At 48.8% G+C, this 22,194-nt stretch overlaps 1 protein-coding gene across 4 annotated transcripts in view; it reads left to right on the top strand.

Annotated features, from left to right (window-relative positions):
* Positions 1-22,194, top strand: part of LRFN2 (leucine rich repeat and fibronectin type III domain containing 2) — a 187,835-nt gene that overhangs the window by 128,725 nt on the left and 36,916 nt on the right. Inside the window, exons 2-3 of one of the 4 annotated variants that reach the window (XM_070244523.1) lie at positions 1,314-1,538; positions 19,060-20,484. In XM_070244523.1, the coding sequence (XP_070100624.1) occupies positions 19,085-20,484 (1,400 nt within the window). In that variant the 5' untranslated portion in view covers positions 1,314-1,538; positions 19,060-19,084. The remainder of the gene's footprint in view (positions 1-1,313; positions 1,539-19,059; positions 20,485-22,194) is intronic. The other 3 variants (XM_070244524.1, XM_014734597.3, XM_070244525.1) reach the window with 3 other exon arrangements.

The following is a 22,194-nucleotide window of genomic DNA, read 5'->3' as shown; positions in this document are numbered from 1 at the left end:
GTAAGATGTTATCTGGGGCAGGGGGGTGAACAGTAAAGGGAACTCTTACTATTTTGTCCACTTCTCATGGGTCTTAAACTATTTCAAAATAAAAAGTTATAATTGAAAAACAAAAAACTGCAGGGAGGCCAGGGCTATGTGGTGGTGCCGTGATCACCATGCACCCAGGTCCCTTCTGTTTTCCGTCCTCAACCCATGGGCAATAACTCATGGACCAGGATAGCTGCTAAGCTCTTTCCATCTATCTGTATTCCGGTCACCAGGAAAGAGGGAGGAGCAAAGAGGGATATGCCCTTTCTTTGAGGACACCTCTAGAGTATCACATGCTACAGATTTACTTACAGCTCATTGGCTAGAACTTAGTCATATGACCACGCCCAGGTACAAGGGAGGCTAGGAAATGTAGTCTTTGTTCTGCATGGCCTTGTGGCCTCGTAACACTTGGGCATTCTTCCTGGGGAAGAAGGGGAGAATGGAGTAAGGGGACAACGAGCAGGCTCTGCAGAGTTACCCCTGGAGGAAGAGCACAGCACTGGGGCACAAAAGGAAGAGCTGGTTGATTTGATTGCCTCCCAGCTCTCCAGCCCGACTTCCCCATTACCCCTCCCAACTATGGCAGGAAGTTGCCCTTGTTTCCTTCCTTTAGCAAAATAGACTCAGTCCTCCTTCCCTGGTCTAGAAGCCTCCATCCAATCCCCTGGGCTCCATATGGGAACTTAAGCTAGCGGCTTTCATCTTCCCTGGATCTGCTTTACGTCAGAGAACAGGAGGCGCTTATATGATGTGAATTAGGAGAAATGATTAGACTCTCCCCAGCCTTGCCATCTCTCCAGATACCACCCCCACAAGCCAGGGCATAGTGCCTACAATGTCATTAGGGACTCGGTCCCTTGTTTAAGGCAATGCAGAATTCTCATTTAGCCTAATCAGCCATTAATATTTTAACCACTGATTTCTTTGATCTTCTTGAGTATTGCAGTCAGATAAGGACCCTGCAAGGATAGGGCTGGAAGAGGGTTCGGAGATCTCACTGCCCCCAAACACCCTCCCCTTGTACATTTGAGGCAACTGAGGGTAGTAGGAGTGACGTGGATGGCTGTGGTCACACTGTGGCAGGGGGGTTCTCTTTTGGCTTCAAGCTCCCTCCGATCTCCTGATTATCTGAAAATTATTTTTTCACCCTACCTGTGGCTGGTCGAGGTGAAGTCTGGAGAGAAGTACTTACTCGCTGGGCATTAAACCCTGAGGGTTGCAGGAGAAACACAAACCTCACTGCCTCAAACAAGCACCAATCCCGCTTCTCCCATTCACAGCGAGAAGCCGTGAGCCCCTTCTGCAACCAGCAAGACCCTGAGTCCTGAGGCCAAGTGAAGTGGACGTCAGCAGGCATTCTCATTCCCTCCCCATGGGGACGAGTGTAAAGGACACTGCCCAGGAGCACCCAGACTCCTGATCTCTCACCTGCCAGTGCTCTAACACTGGGAGCACTCTGACCTTTGACATGCCAGGGTGGGGATTCCCCACCCTGAAACTCTGAGGTGAGTTCCCTTTCTCTCTCCGTTAAGCACTTGATAATAAAGTGACTCTAACTACTGTTTGGCTAGAGCCTTCCATATGTTTTTTTGATTGGCTTTCCGGGAGAACATAGGTGAGCCCCGGGGTCCCAAGACTCTCACGGTATCTACAAAGCTCTCTGAGAGCGTGGATGGATGAGTGGTCACTTACTAGGATGGGGACTCTGGGCAAGTCACCTAAACACCTCTGAGCCTCATTTGCTTTACCTGTAAAATAGAGGCAATTAACTCACATCCTGCATAGGGTGGATGGGAGGATGAAAGGGTTAAAGCATAAAATGATTAGAGTGTAGTTAATGCTCAGCAAGTGTTAGAATTAGATGATGATGATGATGATGATGTCAATGTAATTGATACTGAATCTCTTAATCTCAAGGTCTTGTGTCCATGCACAATAAGCCAATCACGAGGCACCAGGGCTTGGAGATGGAGAAAGGTTTATTTGAATTGGCTAAAACAAGAAGGTGGGAGGGTAGGTTCTCTCAAACCTACCTTACCAAAAGAAGAAAGCAGGGGGTCTTTATAGAGCTAAGGGGCGTGGGAGGTAGAGTTTTGGAGAAACAAAGGGGAAGACTGTGTTTTTTTCTCTCCAGATAAGCTCTTGGGCAACCAGACTTCTGGGCGTCAGCAGCAGCTGGGGGCTGGTTATCTGGTGGTCATAACCTACGTAAAGGCATTCTTTTCCTTCTGCCTAAGAAGTTCTTAAATCCTCGTGACCCTTGAGTCAATTCTTGGGTTAAAGAAGAAAACAGCAAATTAATAAGATTAACTTCTTTTCATCTGTGTCTGTGTTGGGAACAATTTTAAAGGGTAATCATGTTCTTATTGAATATTTACAGTAACCCTCAGGTGCCCGGCTTCAATGATATCCACATTTGAAATAATGAAGAGTGAGAATTATTTAAGCCAAATTCAAGTATTTTGCCTTCTGAGAAGTCCATAGAAAAATATAGGTTTGGGGACAAACTTTTTAAAGATTCTCTAGTCCCAGGTCTTGAGTTAGTTAGGGGGAAAAAGATATTACCAGATAGGGACAGCCGTGCCTACAGTGATGCTAAATGGTAACCAGATTTGAGGAAAGAAGAGACTGAAGTGAGTGTTCACTCATGAGTCTGTGGTTAACATTGTAACAGCACAGCAACTTTAGAGCTAATTAATTCCCACATTTACATAGAGGAAACTGAGGCACACAGTCGGGTCGTGATTAGTCTGAGGTTAATGAGGTCAGTGAAGTATTTAACCATTGCACAAAGGAAGCATAAATATAGTGTTCATCAAGAACTACTATCATGATGAAGAAATATATGACTTTGCTACCAGGGAGCCTGACTTTGAGGGGGACGCGGCCCCGCCCTCGGGGAGCCCCGGTCTGAGGGGAGACGCGGCCCTGCTTCTCTGTGAGTCCCAGTTCTGGGGGGAGGCAGGGCAGATTTTGCTCTGTCATCTGTCCCCTGCCCTGCATGCCTCTCCCCCTTCCCTCTGTACTGCGCTCTCTGTCTTGCCTTCAGTAGATTGCAGTCTCCCAGAGGACAGAAAGGAGCCATTCATTGAGAGTCTGTATGGAGCCCAGCATAGCAGACGCTCAATAAATATTTATGGCTGCTAATGATTTAGCGCAATAAATACACACATAATCTATGCGACAGAAGCCTAAGGAACGGAGCACATAGCAGCTGCGCTGGCAGGGCCATTGCTGGTAAGGAACAGACTGGGGAGGGAGTTACTAAGCAGCCTGAAGTGATCAGAGAGGACGAGTGGGAGACCCTTTCTCCTCTGTGGTCCCCATAGTGTCTTTGCAGAAAGTACCCTGAGCTGGGCTTCATTATGACTCTCACAGACTCAAGGCACTTTTGCCTTCAAAGGCTCCTTCCTGCACTGAAAAAAAATTCTCTCACCGCCACTGGCCACCTCTCCCCTGGGCTGGACGCAGCTTACCCCCAAACTACCCCAGGCCTAACCCTGGAATGGGGAGCAGCCAGGTTGGAGGAGGGTTTGCTGATTGCTCCACAATCCCAGCTTTTCTTGCATTAATTCCTACCCATGTCACCTGCAACAACAGAATTCCTAAATTAGTGGCCGAGGTCCCAGAGGTGCTGAGTTCTAGGAATAAGTTTTGAATTTTAGATTTTTATTTGAGTGACAATCTATAGTCCATTCTTTACAAAGCTTCTCTTTGAGAACAGCCAGTTGTGACTTAAAGACAATCACAGAATAAGAACTATTATTTTTTTAGGTTTTCTTTTTATTGTGGTCATAATAGCTTATAACATAGTGAGATTTCAGTTGTATATTGTTAGTTGTCATACACCATATAAGTATGCTCCTTCACCCCTTGTGCCCACCCTCCACCCGCCTTCCCCCAGTAACCACTAATTTGTTCTCTTTGTCCGCAAGTTTGTTTATATTCCACACATGAGTGAAATCATATGGTGTTTGTCTTTGTCTGGCTTATTTCACTTAACATGATGCCCTCAAGGTCCATCCATGTGGTTGCAAATGGACAATTTCATCTTTTTTATGGCTGAGTAGTATTCCATTGTATATATACACCACATCTTCTTTATCCAGTCACCAATCAGTGGGCACTTGGGTTCCTTCCACTCCTTGGCTATTGTGAATAATGCTGCAAAGAACATAGGGGTGCATAAGTCTCTTTGAATTGTTGATTTCAAGTTCTTTGGATAGATACCCAGTAGTGGGATAGCTGGGTTGTATGGTATTTCTATTTTTAATTTTTTGAGAAATCTCCAGACTGTTTTCCACAGTGGCTGCATCAGTTTGCATTCCCACCAGCAGTGGATGAGGGTTCCCTTTTCTCCACAACCTCTCCAACATTTGTTGTTTTTTGTCTTGGTGATTATAGCCATTCTAATGGGCATAATATGATATCTTAGTGTGGTTTTGATTTGCATCTCCCTGATGATTAGTGATGTTGAACATCTTTTCATGTGCCTATTGGCCGTCTGTATATCTTCTTTGGAAAAATGTCTGTTCATTTCTTCTGATTGGGTTGTTTTTTATCAGGTTGTTTGTTTTTTTTTGTAGTTAATTTGTGTGAGTTCTTTATATATTATGGAGATCAACCCCTTATCGGATATATGATTTAAAAATATTTTCTCCAAGTTGGTGGGTTGTTTTTTCATTTAGATCTTGGTTTCCTTTGCCTTCCAGAAGCTCTTTAGTCTGATAAAGTCCCACTTGTTTATTTTTTCTTTTGTTTCCCTTGTCTGAGTAGACGTGGTGTTGGAAAAGATCCTTTTAAGTCTGATGTCAGAGTGTACTGCCTATATTCTTTTCCAGAAGTTTTATGGTTTCAGACCTTACCTTCAAGTCTTTGGTTCATTTTGAGTCTACTTTTGTGCATGGGAAAAGATAATGGTCTATTTTCATTCTTTTGCATGTGGCTGTCCAGTTTTCTCAGCACCATTTATTGAAGAGGCTTTCCTTTCTCCATCCTATGTTCTTGGCACCTTTGTCAAAGATTAGCTTTCTGTAGATGTGTGGTTTTATTTCTGGGCTTTCAGTTCTGTTCCATTGACCTATGTGTCTGTTCTTGTCTGAGAACCATGTTGTTTTGATTACTGTAGCTTTGTAATATGTTTTGAAGTCAGGGATTGTGATGCCACCAACTTTGTTCTTGTTTCCCAGGATTGCTTTGGCTATTCGGGGTCTTTTGTTGCCCCATATGAATTTTAACATTCTTTATTCTATTTCTGTGAAGAATGTCATTGGGATTCTGCTGGGATTGCATTGAATCTGTAGCTTGCTTTGGGTAGTATGGACATTTTAACTATGTTTATTCTTTCAATCCATGTGCATGGAATCTCTTTCCATTTCTTTATGTCATTATCGATTTCTTTCAGTAAAGTCTTATAGTTTTCCTTGTATAGGTCTTTTACATCCTTGGTTGAATTTATTCCTAGATATCTTATTCTTTTTGTTGGGATTGTAAATGGGATTGTATTCTTGAGTTCTTGTTCTTAGTTTGTTATTAGAGTATAGAAATGCTACTGATTTTTGTAAGTTGACTCTCTACCCTGCAACTTTGCCATAGTTGTTGATTATTTCTAATAGTTTTCCGATGGATTCTTTAGGGTTTTCTGTATATAAAATTACGTCATCTGCAAACAGCAAGAGTTTCACTTCTTCTCTCCCTATTTGGATTCCTTTTATTCTTTTTTCTTGCCTAATTTCTCTGGCCAAAACCTTTCAACTATGTTGAATAAGAGTGGTGAGCATGGGCACCCTTGTCTTGTTCCTGTTCTCAGAGGGATGGCTTTCAGTTTTTCCCTATTGAGTATGATGTCAGCTGTGGGCTTGTCATATATGGCCTTTATTATTTTGAGGTACTTTCCTTTTACACCCATTTTATTGAGAGTTTTTTTCATGAATGGATGTTGGATCTTGTCAAATGCTTTCTCTGTGTCTATTGAGATTATCATGTGGGTTTTTTTCCCCTCATTTTGTTAATGTGGTATATCATTTATGTTGATTGATTTGCAGATGTTGAACCATCCTTGTGTCCCTGGTATAAATCCCACTTGATCATGGTGTATGATCTTTTTAATGTATTGCTATATTCGGTTTGCCAATATTTTGTTCAGGATTTTTGCATCTATGTTCATCAGTGATATTGGCCTGTAATTTTCCTTCTTTATGTTGTCCTTATCTGGCTTTGGTATCAGAGTGATGTTGGCCTCGTAGAATGTGTTAGGAAAATTTCCGTCTTCCTCAATTTTTTGGAATAGTTTGAGAAGAATAGGTAATAAATCTTCTTTGAATGTTTGGTAGAATTCTCCTGAGAAGCCATCTGGTCCTAGACTTTTCTTTGGGGGAAGGTTTTTGATAACTGTTTCAATCTCTTTACTTGTGATTGGTCTATTCAGATTCTCTATGTCTTCCGAGAATAAGAATTATAATGAGCAACCCTGTTTTGAGATTCATGATGTACCCAGCCCTGCTTAAGTGTTTTATGTGGAGTGACCCATTTAATCTTCACAACAACCCTATGAGGTTATCCAGCCTTACAGATGAGGACGCCCAGGTACTGGGAGGTCAAGCAACTTGCCCAAGACCATGTAGCTAGTAAGTGGTAGCACCAGGATTCAAGTGCAGGTGAACCCTTCGCCCACAAGGTGGCTGGACACCAGAGTCCATGTCCTTACCACTAGCCACCATGCCTCCAATCAAGCTTCTTAAGACGGTGCTTCTCAAACAGGAAGAGTCTTGGAAGAGTCTTCCTTTAAAAGGTTTCTGTAATTACCCAGCTTTGTTAGCTCCTTCCCTGTATACCACAACACTTTGAATCTTTGTTCTTCTAGAATATTCTCCTTAAGACAATCAGCCCTGGCTGCTGAAATCCTACCACCTATCATTCAAGGCCACAATTAGCGCCACCTCCTTCAAGAAGTGTTCCATTGCCCTAGTTAGGAGGGATGTCTTCTGAAGAATTCCCATATCATTTTACCACTTTCTTTTCTCTCCAGCTTGAGAATAGTGCCATCCATGGTGGGGTAGGGCATCTCTGAGCTGGGATTCCAGCTCTGTCTTTTGTCTTAAGTCATTGAGCAAGTTACATAAGCTTCCTGAGCCTCAATTTCTCCACCTGTAAAATGGGCAAGTCGTATTGCATTATCAGGTGATTTAAATGAGGTCCCATGTGTAAAGTGCTTGACACTCTGCAGACACTCCCCTCATCTCCTGGATTTCAGTTATCCGGGGAGGTGTTTGTAAGTTCCTCCTGAGAAGAGGGGAGTTGTCCCCTCTGGCTCTGTCCACTCTCACCCCCATGTCCTGCATGTCCATGGGGAGCAGGTGCTCAGCAGAAGCCTGACTGAATGATTGAGTTCCTGCTGCTGAGTCAAGCACGTCCCTGTGCCAGGGGAATGGGGTGGAGGGTCCTAGGAGGAAGGGATTGTCTACAGTGTTCCAGATCTGGACTCCAGACAGTCTCCAGGGAGGATGCCAAAGGGGAAAAGAAGGAGAGGATGAAAAAGACAGGCTGAGGCAGGGGAAATGGGGAAGGATGGAAGGTTATGCAGAGAAAGGAGAACGGGGGAAAAAGAAGGAGATAAAGGGAAGGGAGAAATAAGTCTGCAAACTGGAAAAAAGAAAATAGAGAAGCCCTATGAGGTTTCCAAACTTGAGGACAGAAAGGGAGACAGTCAAGGTCTTCCATTTCCCGCACTTGAGTACTGGGGTGGGGTGGACTAGGGTGCTGAGTGGTCTGAGTCTTCATTTGTTCCCCTCCCAAATCTCATCAAACTGAGGCTAGAAATGGACTTGAACAGATGAAACCATCCCCCCACCCCACCCTACCCACCCACATCCCTAGTTGCCCAGGTGGGGAAACTGAGGCACAAAGAGGAGAAATGGTTTGCTGCGGTCCAGGGCAGGGCTAGGATGGGGACCCAGGTCACAGAACCCCTAGACCATCCTTTTCTTGCTGTATCAGGCTGTGGGTGGGAGTCAGGATGCGCACATTCCGACATGAAGAAAGACAATATTAGGAATGCAGAAAGCAAATCCCAGGGTAATGGAGCCTGGTGTTTGCAATAAAAATTTAAATGTGCCATCCTGGTGGCAATAGCAGCTTTTATCTGATCAGCCTGTCAGTGCTTAAGAAGTCTGGGTTCTGTAAATGGCAAAACCAAATTGAATTCATATTTACTGCCCTTGAGTCTCCAGGGTTTATTGTTTCTAGTGGATTACTCTCTCTCTTTCTTCTCTTCCGCCTTTTTCCTTCTCCCCCTCCTCTTCTTCCTTCTTTTTCTTACACTTCCAAGTGGCTTTATTACCCAACAATTGATTTGGAAAGTTGACAAGAGAGAAGGGCGCTCTACTGGTGTGCAGATTATTTTCCACTCGCTCCTCCAAGTAAACTCTCCACTGCATCTGCCCTGCCCCATGCCCGGGAGCCCGCTGCATGGACAGCTCCCTGCAGGCTCCCTTGCCCTCTGGCTTCCTGGGTTTGGGTACTGGGAGGCCCCAGCAGGAGGTGGGAGGGACGGGTGAGAGAGGGGTGCCTATCCCCCTGGCCGGCTCCCTTCCAGGCCATAGTTTGTCTCTGGGTCATATCCATCCATCCACCAAGGACCACAGATCCATCAGGTAGCTCCTCTCCGTGGCTGTCACCTGCCTGTGTCCTGAAACTGCCCTCTGTCTTTGCCCCTCAGGCCCAGGGGTGAAAGAATCAAATCTCCCCTCTGTTGCCAGCCCCTGGGAGCTGCATCACCTGCCTAGGTTCCCCTGACCTGGTGGACGTCTCTGTCCCTTCATTAAACTACCTCCAGGTACCCCTTCGATTCTGTCATCTGTTTCGTCCCAGCACCCTGACTGATAATGTGTCTCTGCCCCTTCTCCCCAGAACTGGGGGGATACAGGAGAGCAACATAACGAAGAGCAGGCAGGGGGATTCTTTCCATTAGCTTTGTAGAAAGTCGGGGAAGCCGCAGGGCTGAAGCTCAGCCTGGTCTATGGGGCGGCGTCTTACGTGTGTGGGGACAGAGATGGCATACCGGCCCAGCACCTCCTGCCCCTAAATGGACGGGCCGTCCTGCCCCACTTCCCATCTCGCCCTTTAGCAGCTGCTGGGCAGGGACATGAGAGATGGGCCGGCCTCTCGTGAGACCCCACAGTAGGCACATCCCTAGTCTGGCCTTTTCCCATGTCCTCTGTGTGCTGAGAGAATCCGTGGGGGCTGTATGACAGCAAAAGTAGCCCCGATGGAGAAGTCCTTTTGCGTTCGTGTGTCGCCTTGTAAGACTAGGTTGTCTGACAGGTGAGGACTCTGTTCCAAGGCCAAGGAAAGACCAGACCTGGAGGGCAGTGCGGGCTCGTCTGTGGCTGTGCTCCCGTTGCAGCAGCCCCTCCCCGCCCATGAACCTGCGAGAGGAAACAAGCACAGAAACTCCCATCAAGAAGCCAATTTGATTGTCCAAATTCTTTTTGTTTTAGTAATCAGAGGGGTTATTAGGAGAACAAGATTAAATATGCCGTGTTTGCCGTCATTCCAAATGCATAACAACAGGGCAGGGTGATGACGCACGTCTGTGCGATGAGCGCTCCTCTTGCTCAGAGCCACAGGAGGGGGGGTTGGGGGGGGTGCGGGCTGCCCCTGGGAGGCCCAGCTGGGGACTCACTCACGGGGAAGGGCTGCTTCCCGGAGGCCTGGTCCCCACCTGGGCCCCCAAGAGTGGGGTAAGGAAAAGGGGCTGTGAGGGGAGCAGGAGGCCACTGCTAATATCAGCCTGGGATCCCAGAGGCAGAACTGTGGGCAGATGCTGGGGATATAGAGACTAGACTCAGCCCCGTCCTCAGGGAGCCCCGGTCTGAGGGGAGACATGGCCCTGTCTCAGGGAGCCCCAGTCTGCTGAGCGAGATCCAACCCCTACCTCTAGTGACCTTCAAGTCTGACATCCTAGTTAGATGGTGACCCATAATTATGTCCTGCAGCTGGAGTGACCTTTAATGCTATCCAGCCATTGCCTACCCTGTAGCCTGGGTGGCTTGAAGAAGAAAAGCCAATTTTAATTTTAGCTTGAGCCAAACATAATGAGGAGAGTAAATCATAGAGTGAACGTTCCCCGGCCAAATGGAAATGAGTTTTGGATTATCTGCCGGTTTGAATTATCCACCCCACTGCTCCCTTCATTAGCCCAGTCCTAGAGAGGACCACACACTGAGGTTGCTCCCCTGAGTGTGGGGACCAGGAAAAGGCCAGGGGCGCTTGGAGCGGGGGTGCTCGTAAGTCAGAGAACTGGGGCTGCTCTGAGACTCCCAACAGAGGAGGATGAAAGGGTTAAGGCAGCGAGGACTCGGTCTTTGGATTTGATTCTGCTGGGGGAGTCCTTGGGCAAGGGAAAAAGGACCAGAAAGGCTCTGGTGACTGGAAATACATCCCTCTGTACCCACATTCTCCCTCTCAGCTAAGAGAGTGGTCCACCCAGGTCCCCAGAGCTGGGTCCTTGCTTGAGGCTTCAGGTGATGGAATCTAAAAGATGCTTGAAACGGGGACAGGGGGATTTTTGAGAAAGAATCTTGAAAGTCATGACTGAATCAAAGCAAAAATCTCTGTGTGAAAAAAATCACACACTCACACGTGAGAGCAGGAGTGAAGGCTGGCAGGTGGTAACAGGGAGGAAGGCCGAGGCCTGAACTGACGCTGAGAGCTGCCAGCCCCGTGGGCTGTCTGTGTCCCCTCAGCAGGGACAGATCACAGGCAACCATGGAGATTAATGCATTTGTAGTTGACAACACGGCAGCTAAACAGCATTTGTTGCCATCAAAGCTGAACAAACAAGCTTCTCCCTCTGCCTCACACAGCCTCGACTCACAGGCAGCCTCATTCACATCCAGGCCCACATTCGGAAAACCAGGCCTCCTTCACCCGCCCACACAGCCCTCCATTCACACACACGCACCCGTCCTCTCATCACCTCCATTCAGGCGACACCCCCTCACTCACACCGAGGCGCCTCCAGGCTGTTCTGGCAGACACGCCCGCTTCCTCACACACACACCTCTTCATTCACTCCCAACCTCCACATTCACACTCCACACCCATCCCCACATGGGCCTCCCTCATTCACGCACGCTCATTCACATGCTGGCTTACACGCGTCTCCAGATAAAAGAGGGCTAGTGCTCCACAGCCCTGGGGGTGAACACACTGGGTAGAGGATATTTTCCCTTCAACTATTAACGCCAATCATTTGCGTGGGAACTGAGGTCCCCTTCCTTCATGGAGTTGCTAGTTTTAGTCATTGACGAGAATGTGCACGGTTGTTATATCATTTTTTATTTCCGTGTATCTGACATTTTCACAGTGGCCGGAGCTCATTTGGTACCTTATGTAATAAGGGTTATAATTAAGAAGTGTGCCTTGGGCTGCATTCTCCAGAAACAGACCTGAAAGGACCTGAAACAAGCATTTGCGTGTAAGTGGTTTATTTGGCCGGTGATGGCAGGATGCATGGGAAGAGGAGTGGGAGGTGAGATGAGGAAGGGAAGGCAGCCAATACAGGGTATGTTAGGGGCAGGTGACAGCGAAGGGTCACCAGAGCTCAGTGCTGCTGGGGACCTCTAGGAGACTGTGTGGAATGTGCCTCAGAGATGTTCCGCCCCGGCAGTGAGGAAGAAGTTGAGGTATTTGTCTTCCATGCCCCTCTCTAGCATTGGTTGGGAGCTGCTCTCTGGGGCATTACTTCTCCAGCGTGCCTGGTCTGCCCCAGACAGGGGCAAGCACGCTCCTATAGCAAGTCAGCACGTGCAGGCTGTCAAAGGTGCCAAGGGGTATGACTGCTCATGCTAGAGCACTCACTCATTCATTCACTCATTCATTCATTCACTCATTCTCCCAGCAAACATGTCCTGGGTGCCGACTCTGTGCCAGGTACCAGGCTTCCTCTGGGGATTCAGAGTTGAGCAAAATACAGTCTCTTCCAAGAAGGGGTTCCCAGGTGGTTGGGGTAGAAGACAAGGAAACACATAATTACGTTGCAGCACAATAAAAGCTATCATGGATGCATTCACGTGGGGACATAATGCTGTCATGGAGAACAGAGAGGAAGCGGTTCTGAGCTTAATAACTTACTGACGACAACCACAGCTTATCTTGCACAATAGAAGTTGAAACAGAGCCTAAATGGTCTCATTCTGCCCTTTGGATGTTTTAGACATTATCTTCCCTTTTCTGTTGCCTGTGCTGTCTAAGACTGCTCTTTTTGGCTAGTTTGTGAAGAAGTTTGGGGATTTGGGATGTGGCCCCTGTCTCCACGGCATTGTTTGGGGACAGCACGGGGAATGTTTTTGCCCTTCTGTGTGGGTGTCTTTCTGCAGACAAGAAGCTAGGACCTTCTCAGGGAAGGGGTCTCCCTTGGGGATTTGGCTGTCTCTGTCTCTCTCTCTCTCTTCAAAATAGAAGCTATGGCTTCAATAGCAAAACGGCAGCTCCCTGAGGTCAAACTGGAAGGGAGCTTGTTGAGATCAAGGGTGATTCTCTCCAACACATGCTCATTCCGCTTGCCCCCTCCCCCCTTTCTCAGGGGATCCCTATATAGTCATGCGCCGCATACTGACATTTCTGTCAACGACAGACCACATATGGACAGTTGTCCATGAGATTAGAACCATAGAGCCTAGGTGTGTAGTAGCCCATACCATCTAGGTTTGTGTAAGTGCACTCTGTGATGTTCACATAATGACAAAATTGTCTAAGGACACATTTCTCAGAACGTATCCCTGTCGTTAAGCGACGCATGACTGTACAGGGTAGCATCAGAGAGGGCGTTTGGAAAATCAGCTCTCTGATGCTAACTCGTTTTTCTTACACTTAGAAGCAGCCCCAGACTGTTGCTTCCAGAGGGTCTGGGAGGTGGAGGTGCTGGAGACGGGGCAGGGCAGAGCTGGAAGCCTCACACTGGAGCTGCACACGGGGCTTGGGGCAGGGCCAACACCTGACAACCCCCAGACAGGAGAAGCAGCCCATCAGCCGGGGTCTGGGAGTTAGTCTCCTCTCCCGTCCCTTTGCTCCAGAGCTGGCCCCTCCAGGGCTGGCCTTGAGTGGTGTGATTTATGGGAACAGCAAGTGCTCCAGGAGGGGAGGTCTAGAAAGAAGGCTCAGGCGGGTGCGTCTCCTGGTAGACCCGAACCCCTCCCACTCTTAATTCACCCTGTCCCACCCCGGAGCACCCTGGAGGGGCCGTTTCTTTCTACCTGAAGCCGAGACAGGCATCTCCCTTGGTTTACAGGCTCCAGGGGCGGGTGGCTCCTCGGCTGGTTGCTAAGGTATCTTTTAAATGGAAATCAGGGTGGAGAGATATCACATATATCGCGCCAGCCATCTGCTAAATGCTGCCTCTTCTGTCTGGAACAGCTCGAGGTGGTTCTGACAGGCAGACAGGGCCCAGGGGCTGGGTGAGGGGGCGGGGGAGGAAAGTCTGTGGTCTCCTCGTCAAGGGAAGAAGAGGAACTTTGCTTTTCTGCCTCCACGTCCCTTAGTTTTCCACTCTCTGTCCTCATCTTTCTTTATTCCTTTTGTTTTAAATATAAATTCCATCTGGAGATTCTGATTACACACCGTGAGCATAGTTCCACAACTCTATATTTGTTGCCAGTATATTTAAGTGTGTGTGCATGTACGTGTGTGACTCACCACCATGGGGCCTGACAGGTGGGTCTTTCTGAGCCAATCAGAACACTACCGTTCCTTCCAGGCCCATCCCCGAACAGGAAACATGAGTGCCCAAATTTAGTACAACAGCTGGGCCATCCCAGGTTACTGAGCCATCCCGTAGTGGAGTCAGCTGGTTTATCTGTGTACACCAGGCACGCGGAAGCCTCCGGAGGGGCCTTGTCTACTCCAAGGACCGTCGGGAGCCAGACAATCCTCCATTCAAATCGGGGTTCTTCTCAGGGGAGCTGGGCGAGTTAGGGCAGGACCAAATGTCTTTGAACTTTCCAGTAGTTAAAATGAGGGTAGTAATACTCAGGGCCACGAGGGATGGTAGGGCAGGTTGCTCACTGCATAAGGTTGTTCAACTAAGGGGCCCTACAAATGCCCAGAGTGGGGGCACCTCTTCCAACTTGCACAAAAGCACCATGTGGGCTAGCGGCAGCACTGACCTTGAAGAGTTGTTGTGAAGGTGGCGTGGAGAAACCAAACTGAGGGTGGGAGGAGACGCAGTTCCTACCCCGGGGGAAACTCCCAGAGATGTGCTGAGTCTCTGCAGGGCAGGTCCAGAGGAGAGCATTTCTCTTCCTCTCCTGGCTCCTCTGTTTCTGCATCTCCTGGCAAACCCCACCCCCTTCCCGAGGCCTGGCTCATAGACATTCTGAGCAGACAAGCTCTTGCTCCTCGGCAGATGGATTCCTCCTATGAAGGCTGATTCTGACATTTGATACCAGCATCCATTTCACAGCCTCGCTTCTGATCACCACGCTCCTCTCTCAGCTTTGCCCGCAAATAATCCCGGGGCCCCTCCTGCCCGCTTTCATCTGTTTCTTTGTTCCTGATACCAGTCCTCCCCTCCTAATCTCTATCTCTCCTGGCTCGCCTCTACCACCTACACTGTTCCGGGGTGCTGAGAGGGACCTCGGTTGCCCCTTCCACCATTTGTTCAAATCCCTGCTCAAAAGAGAGAGCCCCCACCCCAGGTGTGCACTAATTAGGTGTGTGCATCCACCCAGTCTCCTCGCCTGCCGCCCAATTTGGGGCTTAAGCTGCTTTTTGTTTAGCTGGGAGAGTAATATATTAAGTGACTGTTCTTAGAATACAATTTTAATTAAGATTCAATAGTCACTTCTCTGTCAGTAATCTTCCATGCTGATTACTTAAAATATATTTACCCAGCTCTATTATGTCACAGATTTGAATTCATTAGACGTTTGTTAATCCTCAAGAAACTTTTTTTTAAATGTGGTTTGTTTAGCATAATTTACAAGGACAAAACTGTTTGAGACAATGGGCTCTGTTCAGGGTGTGCATCTCACAGACTACTCCCTGCTTGCCGCCACCTCCAGGGGGCAGGTGACAGAGCCGAGGATGGACAGGCCCAGAGGACACCATCCATCCATCTTGCGCTGATGCAGCCCGTCCCAGGCAGCCCCCCAGGACACAGGGCACCAACAGCCTTGGCCCTGGACTCAGATGCGCCTGACAAATGTTATCATTTCCTATGTGTGCCGTGATGGGAAATGCTGGGAAGTGGTGCTTAGCCCTTGAACACTGCAGCATTTACTGACAAGAGGTCATAAAGAAGACACCTTTCTCATGGGGCCACAGGCTTTCAGAACACTACCCCCTCTACACACACACACACACACACATGCATGCACGCACGCAGCCACCTCCAGCTTAGCTAGCAAGGGACATCCTTGGGAGTGGCTGTCCCGGTGTCCTCAGTGGGTGTAGGGGGTACCACTCACCTCTACTTGAGCAGATGCAGGAGCCAGAGAAATACGGCCTCCCTGACTCTAGGACCATGAGGAGTCGCACCGGAAAGCACAGCTGATGATTGGCAGAAGATGCCTCTGAATCTTCTGCTGTGACCAGGCCACTCCATAAAGAAGATTTCTCAGCTAATTAGCTAAATGAACCCCAGAAAGCGGTGATATAGAACTCAGAACCTCAGTAACAATGCCAGAAACTCACTTTGCTCAGCACTGTATTTCATTCATTCATTCAGTTGATATTTTGGGGGCAGGTACTTCCTATGAGTCAGATGTGGTGCTGGGTGCTGGGGATACAGTGATAGGTGGACAAGACAGGAAAGCTCCCTGCCTTTTGGAGTTCATCTTCTAGGAAGGCAGACAGGTAAGTAACTAAGGAATTATAATTAAAGTGTGATGAGCAATATGAGGGCAAGTGCAGGGTGCTAAGGGGCAAATAGCAGGAAGGCCTAGTTTGGTCTAGGTTTTGAAGAGGCTCCCTGGAGTAGGTGGTGTTTAAGCTAAGACCTGGAGGTAGAATAGGAGCTTGGCCAGGCAGGAGTGAAGGTAGCGGAGAAGCTGGGAAGAGACCAGAGCAGGTAGGAGGTCGTGGAAGAAGATCAAACAAGGCATTTATAATTGAGAGAGACTGAGTGTAGCTGGGACATGAGAAGCAAAGGAAGAGAGAGTGGTAAGAGAGAAAGTGGGGTAGTGGGCAGGATCAGCTCTTGCAGAGACTTTTCTCGTGCTAAAAAATAAGAAGTGGGGCTGGCCCAGTGGTGTAGTGGTTAAGTTAAGTGTGCTCCACTTTGGTGGCCCAGGGTTGGCCAGTTTGGATCCTGGGCACAGACCTACACACCGCTCATCAAGCCATAGTGCAGCGGCGTCCCACATACAAAAAATAGAGGAAGATTTGCACAGATGTTAGCTCAGGGCCAATCTCCCTCACCAAAAAACACATAAATAAATGAAAAGAATTTTTTAAAGCTTTAAAAAATAAGAAGAAGGTCAATGCATATGGAGCAGATTCCTGTTTGTTTTATCAGGCCCCAGCTAAGCATGGACCTAGAAGGCCAGAACACATTAGATCATGGAGAAGTTCGCAGGTGGAAAGCTTCTACATGTGGACACCACAGGTGTGGACGTGCCTGGTGGGATCTGGGCCAAGGTGGGCTGGTACCCCTCAGGGAGGAGGTCGGGAGAGCAGGGACTAGCCGGTGGGTAGTTGCTCTTGGGGGCCCAGAACAGACTGTGTGGAATTAGGCACATTGACACACACTTTTAATGAGGGTGATCATAATGAAGAAGAAGAAAAGGAAAAAAATCCTCTAGAACAGAGGTCAGCAAACTTTTTGTGCAAAGGGCAGGACAGTAAATATTTTAGGCTTTGCTGGCCACATTATATCTGCTGCAACTTCTCGCCTCTGTCGTTGTGGCATGAAAAAAGCCATAGACACCATGTAAACAAATGAGCATGGCCATGTTCTAATAAAACTTTATTTACAAAAACAAGTAGCTGTCTGGATTTGTCCCTTGGGCTACAGTTAGGCGACACCTGCCCTGACAGTGCTGTCCAATACGGTAGCCAATAGCCACATTGGCTAGTGAGCACTTGAAATGTGCTCTAAGTGTTCAGTATACACCGATTTTGAACACTCAGTACAAATAAAGGAGTGTTAAACATCTCAATAATTGCATTGATTACATGTTGAAATAATATTTTACATATAGTGGGTTAAATGAAATATATCACCAAAATTGATTTCACCTGTTTCTTTTACTTTTTAAAAATATGGTCGTTAAAAAATTTAAAATTCCGTTCATGGCTAGTATCACGTTTCAGTTGGACAGTGCTCCTCAAGAACAATACTCTCTCCTGATGAAATATAGAGGAAGTCTCTGGCCCGAAGGGTTTTGGGCAGGAGATTTACCCTTAAAGAGACTCAATAAGGAAATAGAAATCTTCACACTAAAGTAATATCTGATTGGAATAGATTTTTAAATTCACTTTATATCTTTTTTTTATCAGCTAGTTGTTTTGTCTGCATCTGTTCTCCTCAAACTGGGAATTATGGAGCTGTCCTTCCTCAAGATATTAATAGCTGTTGCTCAAAAGTTAAAAAAAGAAGGGAGCAAGACCAAATTAAACATTAATCCAGTTTCTTCACTGCAGCAGAATCTCTCAAGCTTCTGAACTTGCGAATGCGTGTAGAGCTTTCGCAAGAGTAAGCAAGAGCAGGCAGCGCTTCCTCAACTCCTTGGCCTTAGAAGTCTTTCTTGCAGAACCCTAATTAGCACTCCTAAAAGGCAATTCGAGAACTGCTGGTCTGCGTGATGCTACACAACCAGGGTGCATGATTTTCCAAAGGTCCAGCTCAACTGATGTTTGCAGCCCTGCACAAAGAGAGCCACTGTTAGTACAACATGGAGTAGTGAGAAACAGCAGGACTGGAAAGCACAAAGCCCTGAGCCAACAACCTGTTCCTTTCTTCCCTAGATATTCATTCATGCAAATGCACCTACTGTGTGCCAGGTGGTGCTTTAGGCCTTGAGTATATAGTGGAGAGTAAAAACAAGTCCCAACCTCTTGGGGCTTCGTTGCCAGTACAGAAGATAAACAACAAACAAGACAAGTAGTAAAATATCTAGTAAGTTGGATAGTGATAAATTTCAAGGAGAAAATGCAAAGCAGGGAAGGGGGCTCTGCATAGACAGGTGGGGCCCGGTGAAAAGGGCACTTTTGAGTAGAGATCTGAAGGAGGCTGTGAGTTGTGGACAACTCCCCCCTCTGCACACACAGGTGAGCCCTTCCTTGTGAAGGGTGTTCGTGAGGTGAGACGGTGTGTCTGAAGGTCCAGGGAGAGGACCCCGCACACTCTCAGAAGTTCCTGCCTTTGCTTCCTGCCCTTCTTTACTTCCCCTCCTTCACTCCTCTGAACTCCCAAAGATCCATCCCACTGTGTGGATTCTCCACGGTGAAGAATTCCCCACTCACCTTGGTGTCTCTCAGGGCCAGCTCTCTCCATGTCCACATCCTTGTTCTTAAGGAATGTGGGTCCAATTTCATTTCCTGCAGCCTCAACCAATTAAGAAGCCAAAACTACTTCAAAATACTCACTTTGCAAATCCAATGATGATTGGATGAACCACCGGTATGGTGTTATCCATCCACCCATCTATCCATTCATCCACCCAACAAACACTTATCGGGCACCTACTATGTTCCAGCCACTGTGCTAGACGCGTGGGACGGAGCAATGAACAAAACAGACAAAAGGACCTATCCTTCTGGAGCTGACAGTCTAGTGGGGGAGACAGGAAATATTCCATAACACACTCAATAAGTAAATTAAATAGTCTGTTAGAAGGTGATAAGAGCTAAAGAAAAAAGAAAAGTAAAACTGTGTTAGCGGGGTTGGTGGAATAGATTACGCACTGCACCAGCACATGCAACTCTGCTGCTCCCCAAAGCGGGGGGCAGTGTGAGGGAGGAAGCTCTGGGTGAGGGCATTAGGAAGTCACCTCCTGACCCTGACCTTGTGTCCCTCCCTTCCAGGCACCACGGCCTGAGTGACCAGACCATGGAGACCCTGCTTGGTGGCCTGCTGGCGTTTGGCATGGCGTTTGCTGTGGTCGACGCCTGCCCCAAGTACTGTGTCTGCCAGAACCTGTCTGAGTCACTGGGGACCCTGTGCCCCTCCAAGGGGCTGCTCTTCGTGCCCCCTGACATTGACCGGAGGACGGTGGAGCTGCGTCTGGGGGGCAACTTCATCATCCACATCGGCCGCCAGGACTTCGCCAACATGACGGGGCTGGTGGACCTGACGCTGTCCAGGAACACCATCAGCCACATCCAGCCCTTCTCCTTCCTGGACCTCGAGAGCCTCCGCTCCCTGCACCTCGACAGCAACCGGCTGCCCAGCCTCGGGGAGGACACCCTGCGGGGCCTGGTCAACCTGCAGCACCTCATCGTGAATAACAACCAGCTGGGCGGCATCGCCGACGAGGCCTTCGAGGACTTTCTACTGACACTGGAGGACCTGGACCTCTCCTACAACAACCTCCAGGGCCTGCCCTGGGGCTCCGTGCAGCGCATGGTCAACCTCCACCAGCTGAGCCTGGACCACAACCTGCTGGACCACATCGCCGAGGGCACCTTTGCCGACCTGCAGAAACTGGCCCGCCTGGACCTCACCTCCAACCGGCTGCAGAAGCTGCCCCCAGACCCCATCTTTGCCCGCTCCCAGGCCTCTGCTCTGACTGCCACACCCTTTGCCCCACCCTTGTCCTTTAGTTTTGGGGGGAACCCACTGCACTGCAACTGTGAGCTTCTCTGGCTGCGGAGGCTGGAGCGGGACGATGACCTGGAGACCTGTGGCTCCCCGGGAGGCCTCAAGGGCCGCTACTTCTGGCATGTACGTGAGGAGGAGTTTGTGTGTGAGCCACCTCTCATCACCCAGCACACGCACAAGCTGCTGGTTCTGGAGGGCCAGGCGGCCACACTCAAGTGCAAGGCCATCGGGGACCCCAGCCCCCTCATCCACTGGGTGGCCCCCGATGACCGCCTGGTGGGGAACTCCTCCAGGACTGCCGTGTATGACAACGGCACGCTGGACATCCTCATCACCACATCTCAGGACAGCGGTGCCTTCACCTGCATCGCCGCCAACGCCGCTGGGGAGGCCACAGCTATGGTGGAGCTGTCCATTGTCCAGCTGCCGCACCTCAGCAACAGCACCAGCCGTACCGCACCCCCCAAGTCCCGCCTCTCGGACATCACTGGCTCCAGCAAGACCGGCCGGGGAGGTGGAGGCAGTGGGGGCGGGGAGCCTCCCAAAAGCCCCCCAGAACGGGCTGTGTTGGTGTCCGATGTGACCACCACCTCCGCCCTGGTCAAGTGGTCGGTCAGCAAGTCAGCGCCACGGGTGAAGATGTACCAGCTGCAGTACAACTGCTCCGACGATGAGGTACTGATTTACAGGTGAGCCGGGGCTGCGGCAAAGGCAGGAGTTGGCTGGCAGGGGAAGGCGGAGGTGATGGGGAGGGCTTGGAGCTGTTCCCACCCCATGCCCCAGAGGTGCCTGGGGGGAGCCTGGGGCAAACTGAGCCATTTGTGCAGGTAGGAGGAGACAGGAAGAACATCAATTACAAGTTTCAGAAGAGAGGAACCCACATGGGCAGCCGGAAGACGTGTGGGTTCGAGGACCATGCCCCCCAGGGGCACGGCTGTGGTAAGCGGGCATGTAGCTATGAGCCTGCGAACTTTCTGTTTTGAGCCCCAGCTGGAGGACATGCAAGAACTCTTGTTCTTGGCCCACCTCTGGGCTGCAAGATCTGATCCTCCAAGGAGCAGTGAATCTGGCCTCCACCTGGCCTCCTGTGCAGTTGTGGGTAAGGCTTTGAGGTCAGCAAGAGTAGAATTCAGACCATGGCTCTGCCACTTGTTAGTTGTTTAATTCTCCTGGCCTGCCTCATTCTCCTCATCTGTAAAATGGGGGTAATTCATTTCTGTCTTAGTCTGGACACTCGGTTGCAGCCAATTCAAACTGGCTTACAAAAGAAGAAAGAAAAAGGGACAGGTAATGTGTTGGCTCATGTACTTGAAAAGTCAGGAAACTGCTTCAGGCTCAGGTGGATCAAAGGCCCCACAAACATCCTGTATTCTCAGTTTCTTACCTTCCCTCACTTCCATTTTCTTGTGGTTTGGTTTTACAAGACAGCCTCTTTCTTCTGAGCAGCCCTAGAGCAGGGAGAGTGTCCCTTTGTCCCTTCCCCAGTGGGCCCCACAGAAGTCCTGGATGAGCCGATGAGCCAGAGCAGGTCATGTGAGCCCCCTGGATATTAGAGGTGGCGTCATCCTGCCCACCTGTCCTGACCTCTCTGGGCCTGTCTCCTCATCTGGAAATGCTGCTGATGATGTTGACCTGGTAAATTTGCTCCTGGACCAAGGGGCCGTTTCCCAGGGCTGGTAGAAAGGGAGGTTAGGACTGAATGGCAGCAGTGGAATTGCATATGTTCCTCTGAGGGAGGGAGGTGCTCCAAGTGGTAGATAGAGGCCAGAGGGCTGGGACGTCTGACGGCAGATGCCTTCCCTTCTCAGCCAGCCTCACTTTGTGGTAAACACGAAGGGACGCGGCCTAGAACCTTACCACTCAAGGAATGCGTGGTTTCTTTTGAAACCCTGTGTTTTATTTTATGCATTTAAAATGATTATTCTGAGAAGAGATTGCACAGGCTTTACCAGACAGCCAAAGGGCCCGTGGTGCAGGAGAGGTCAAGAACCGAGATCCATCGCTGAGGTTTCTTCCAGCTCCGGCCGGAGTAGATGAGTCTCTGGATGGGAAGGGGCGGGGAGAAGAACATGAGAGGAAGGCGTTCATTCACCAGCGGAGTCCATGAGCCTGAGGGTGATGCTCCCGCAGCCGGAGGAGCCAGGGAGCTTCCCTACCCATCATACACTTGGCTTATCTGGAGAGTGGCTTCATTTTTCAGGATGTAGAGAAAGCAGCATTTGGACTGAGCTTAAATATGTGCATATATACTTATATAGAGAGATATAGATATAGATATATAAACTTAAATTTAATACGTATACCCATTTTTCTAATTATAAAAGTAATAGAAAATTTGGAAAATAGAGAAATGATAAAGAGGGAAATAAAAATTACCAGTAATCCCAAAGTGAACCAGA

This window comes from Equus caballus, chromosome 20, assembly GCF_041296265.1.
Source record: "Equus caballus isolate H_3958 breed thoroughbred chromosome 20, TB-T2T, whole genome shotgun sequence".
NCBI lineage: Eukaryota > Metazoa > Chordata > Mammalia > Perissodactyla > Equidae > Equus > Equus caballus.
This window is presented reverse-complemented; position numbering and strand designations above follow the sequence as displayed.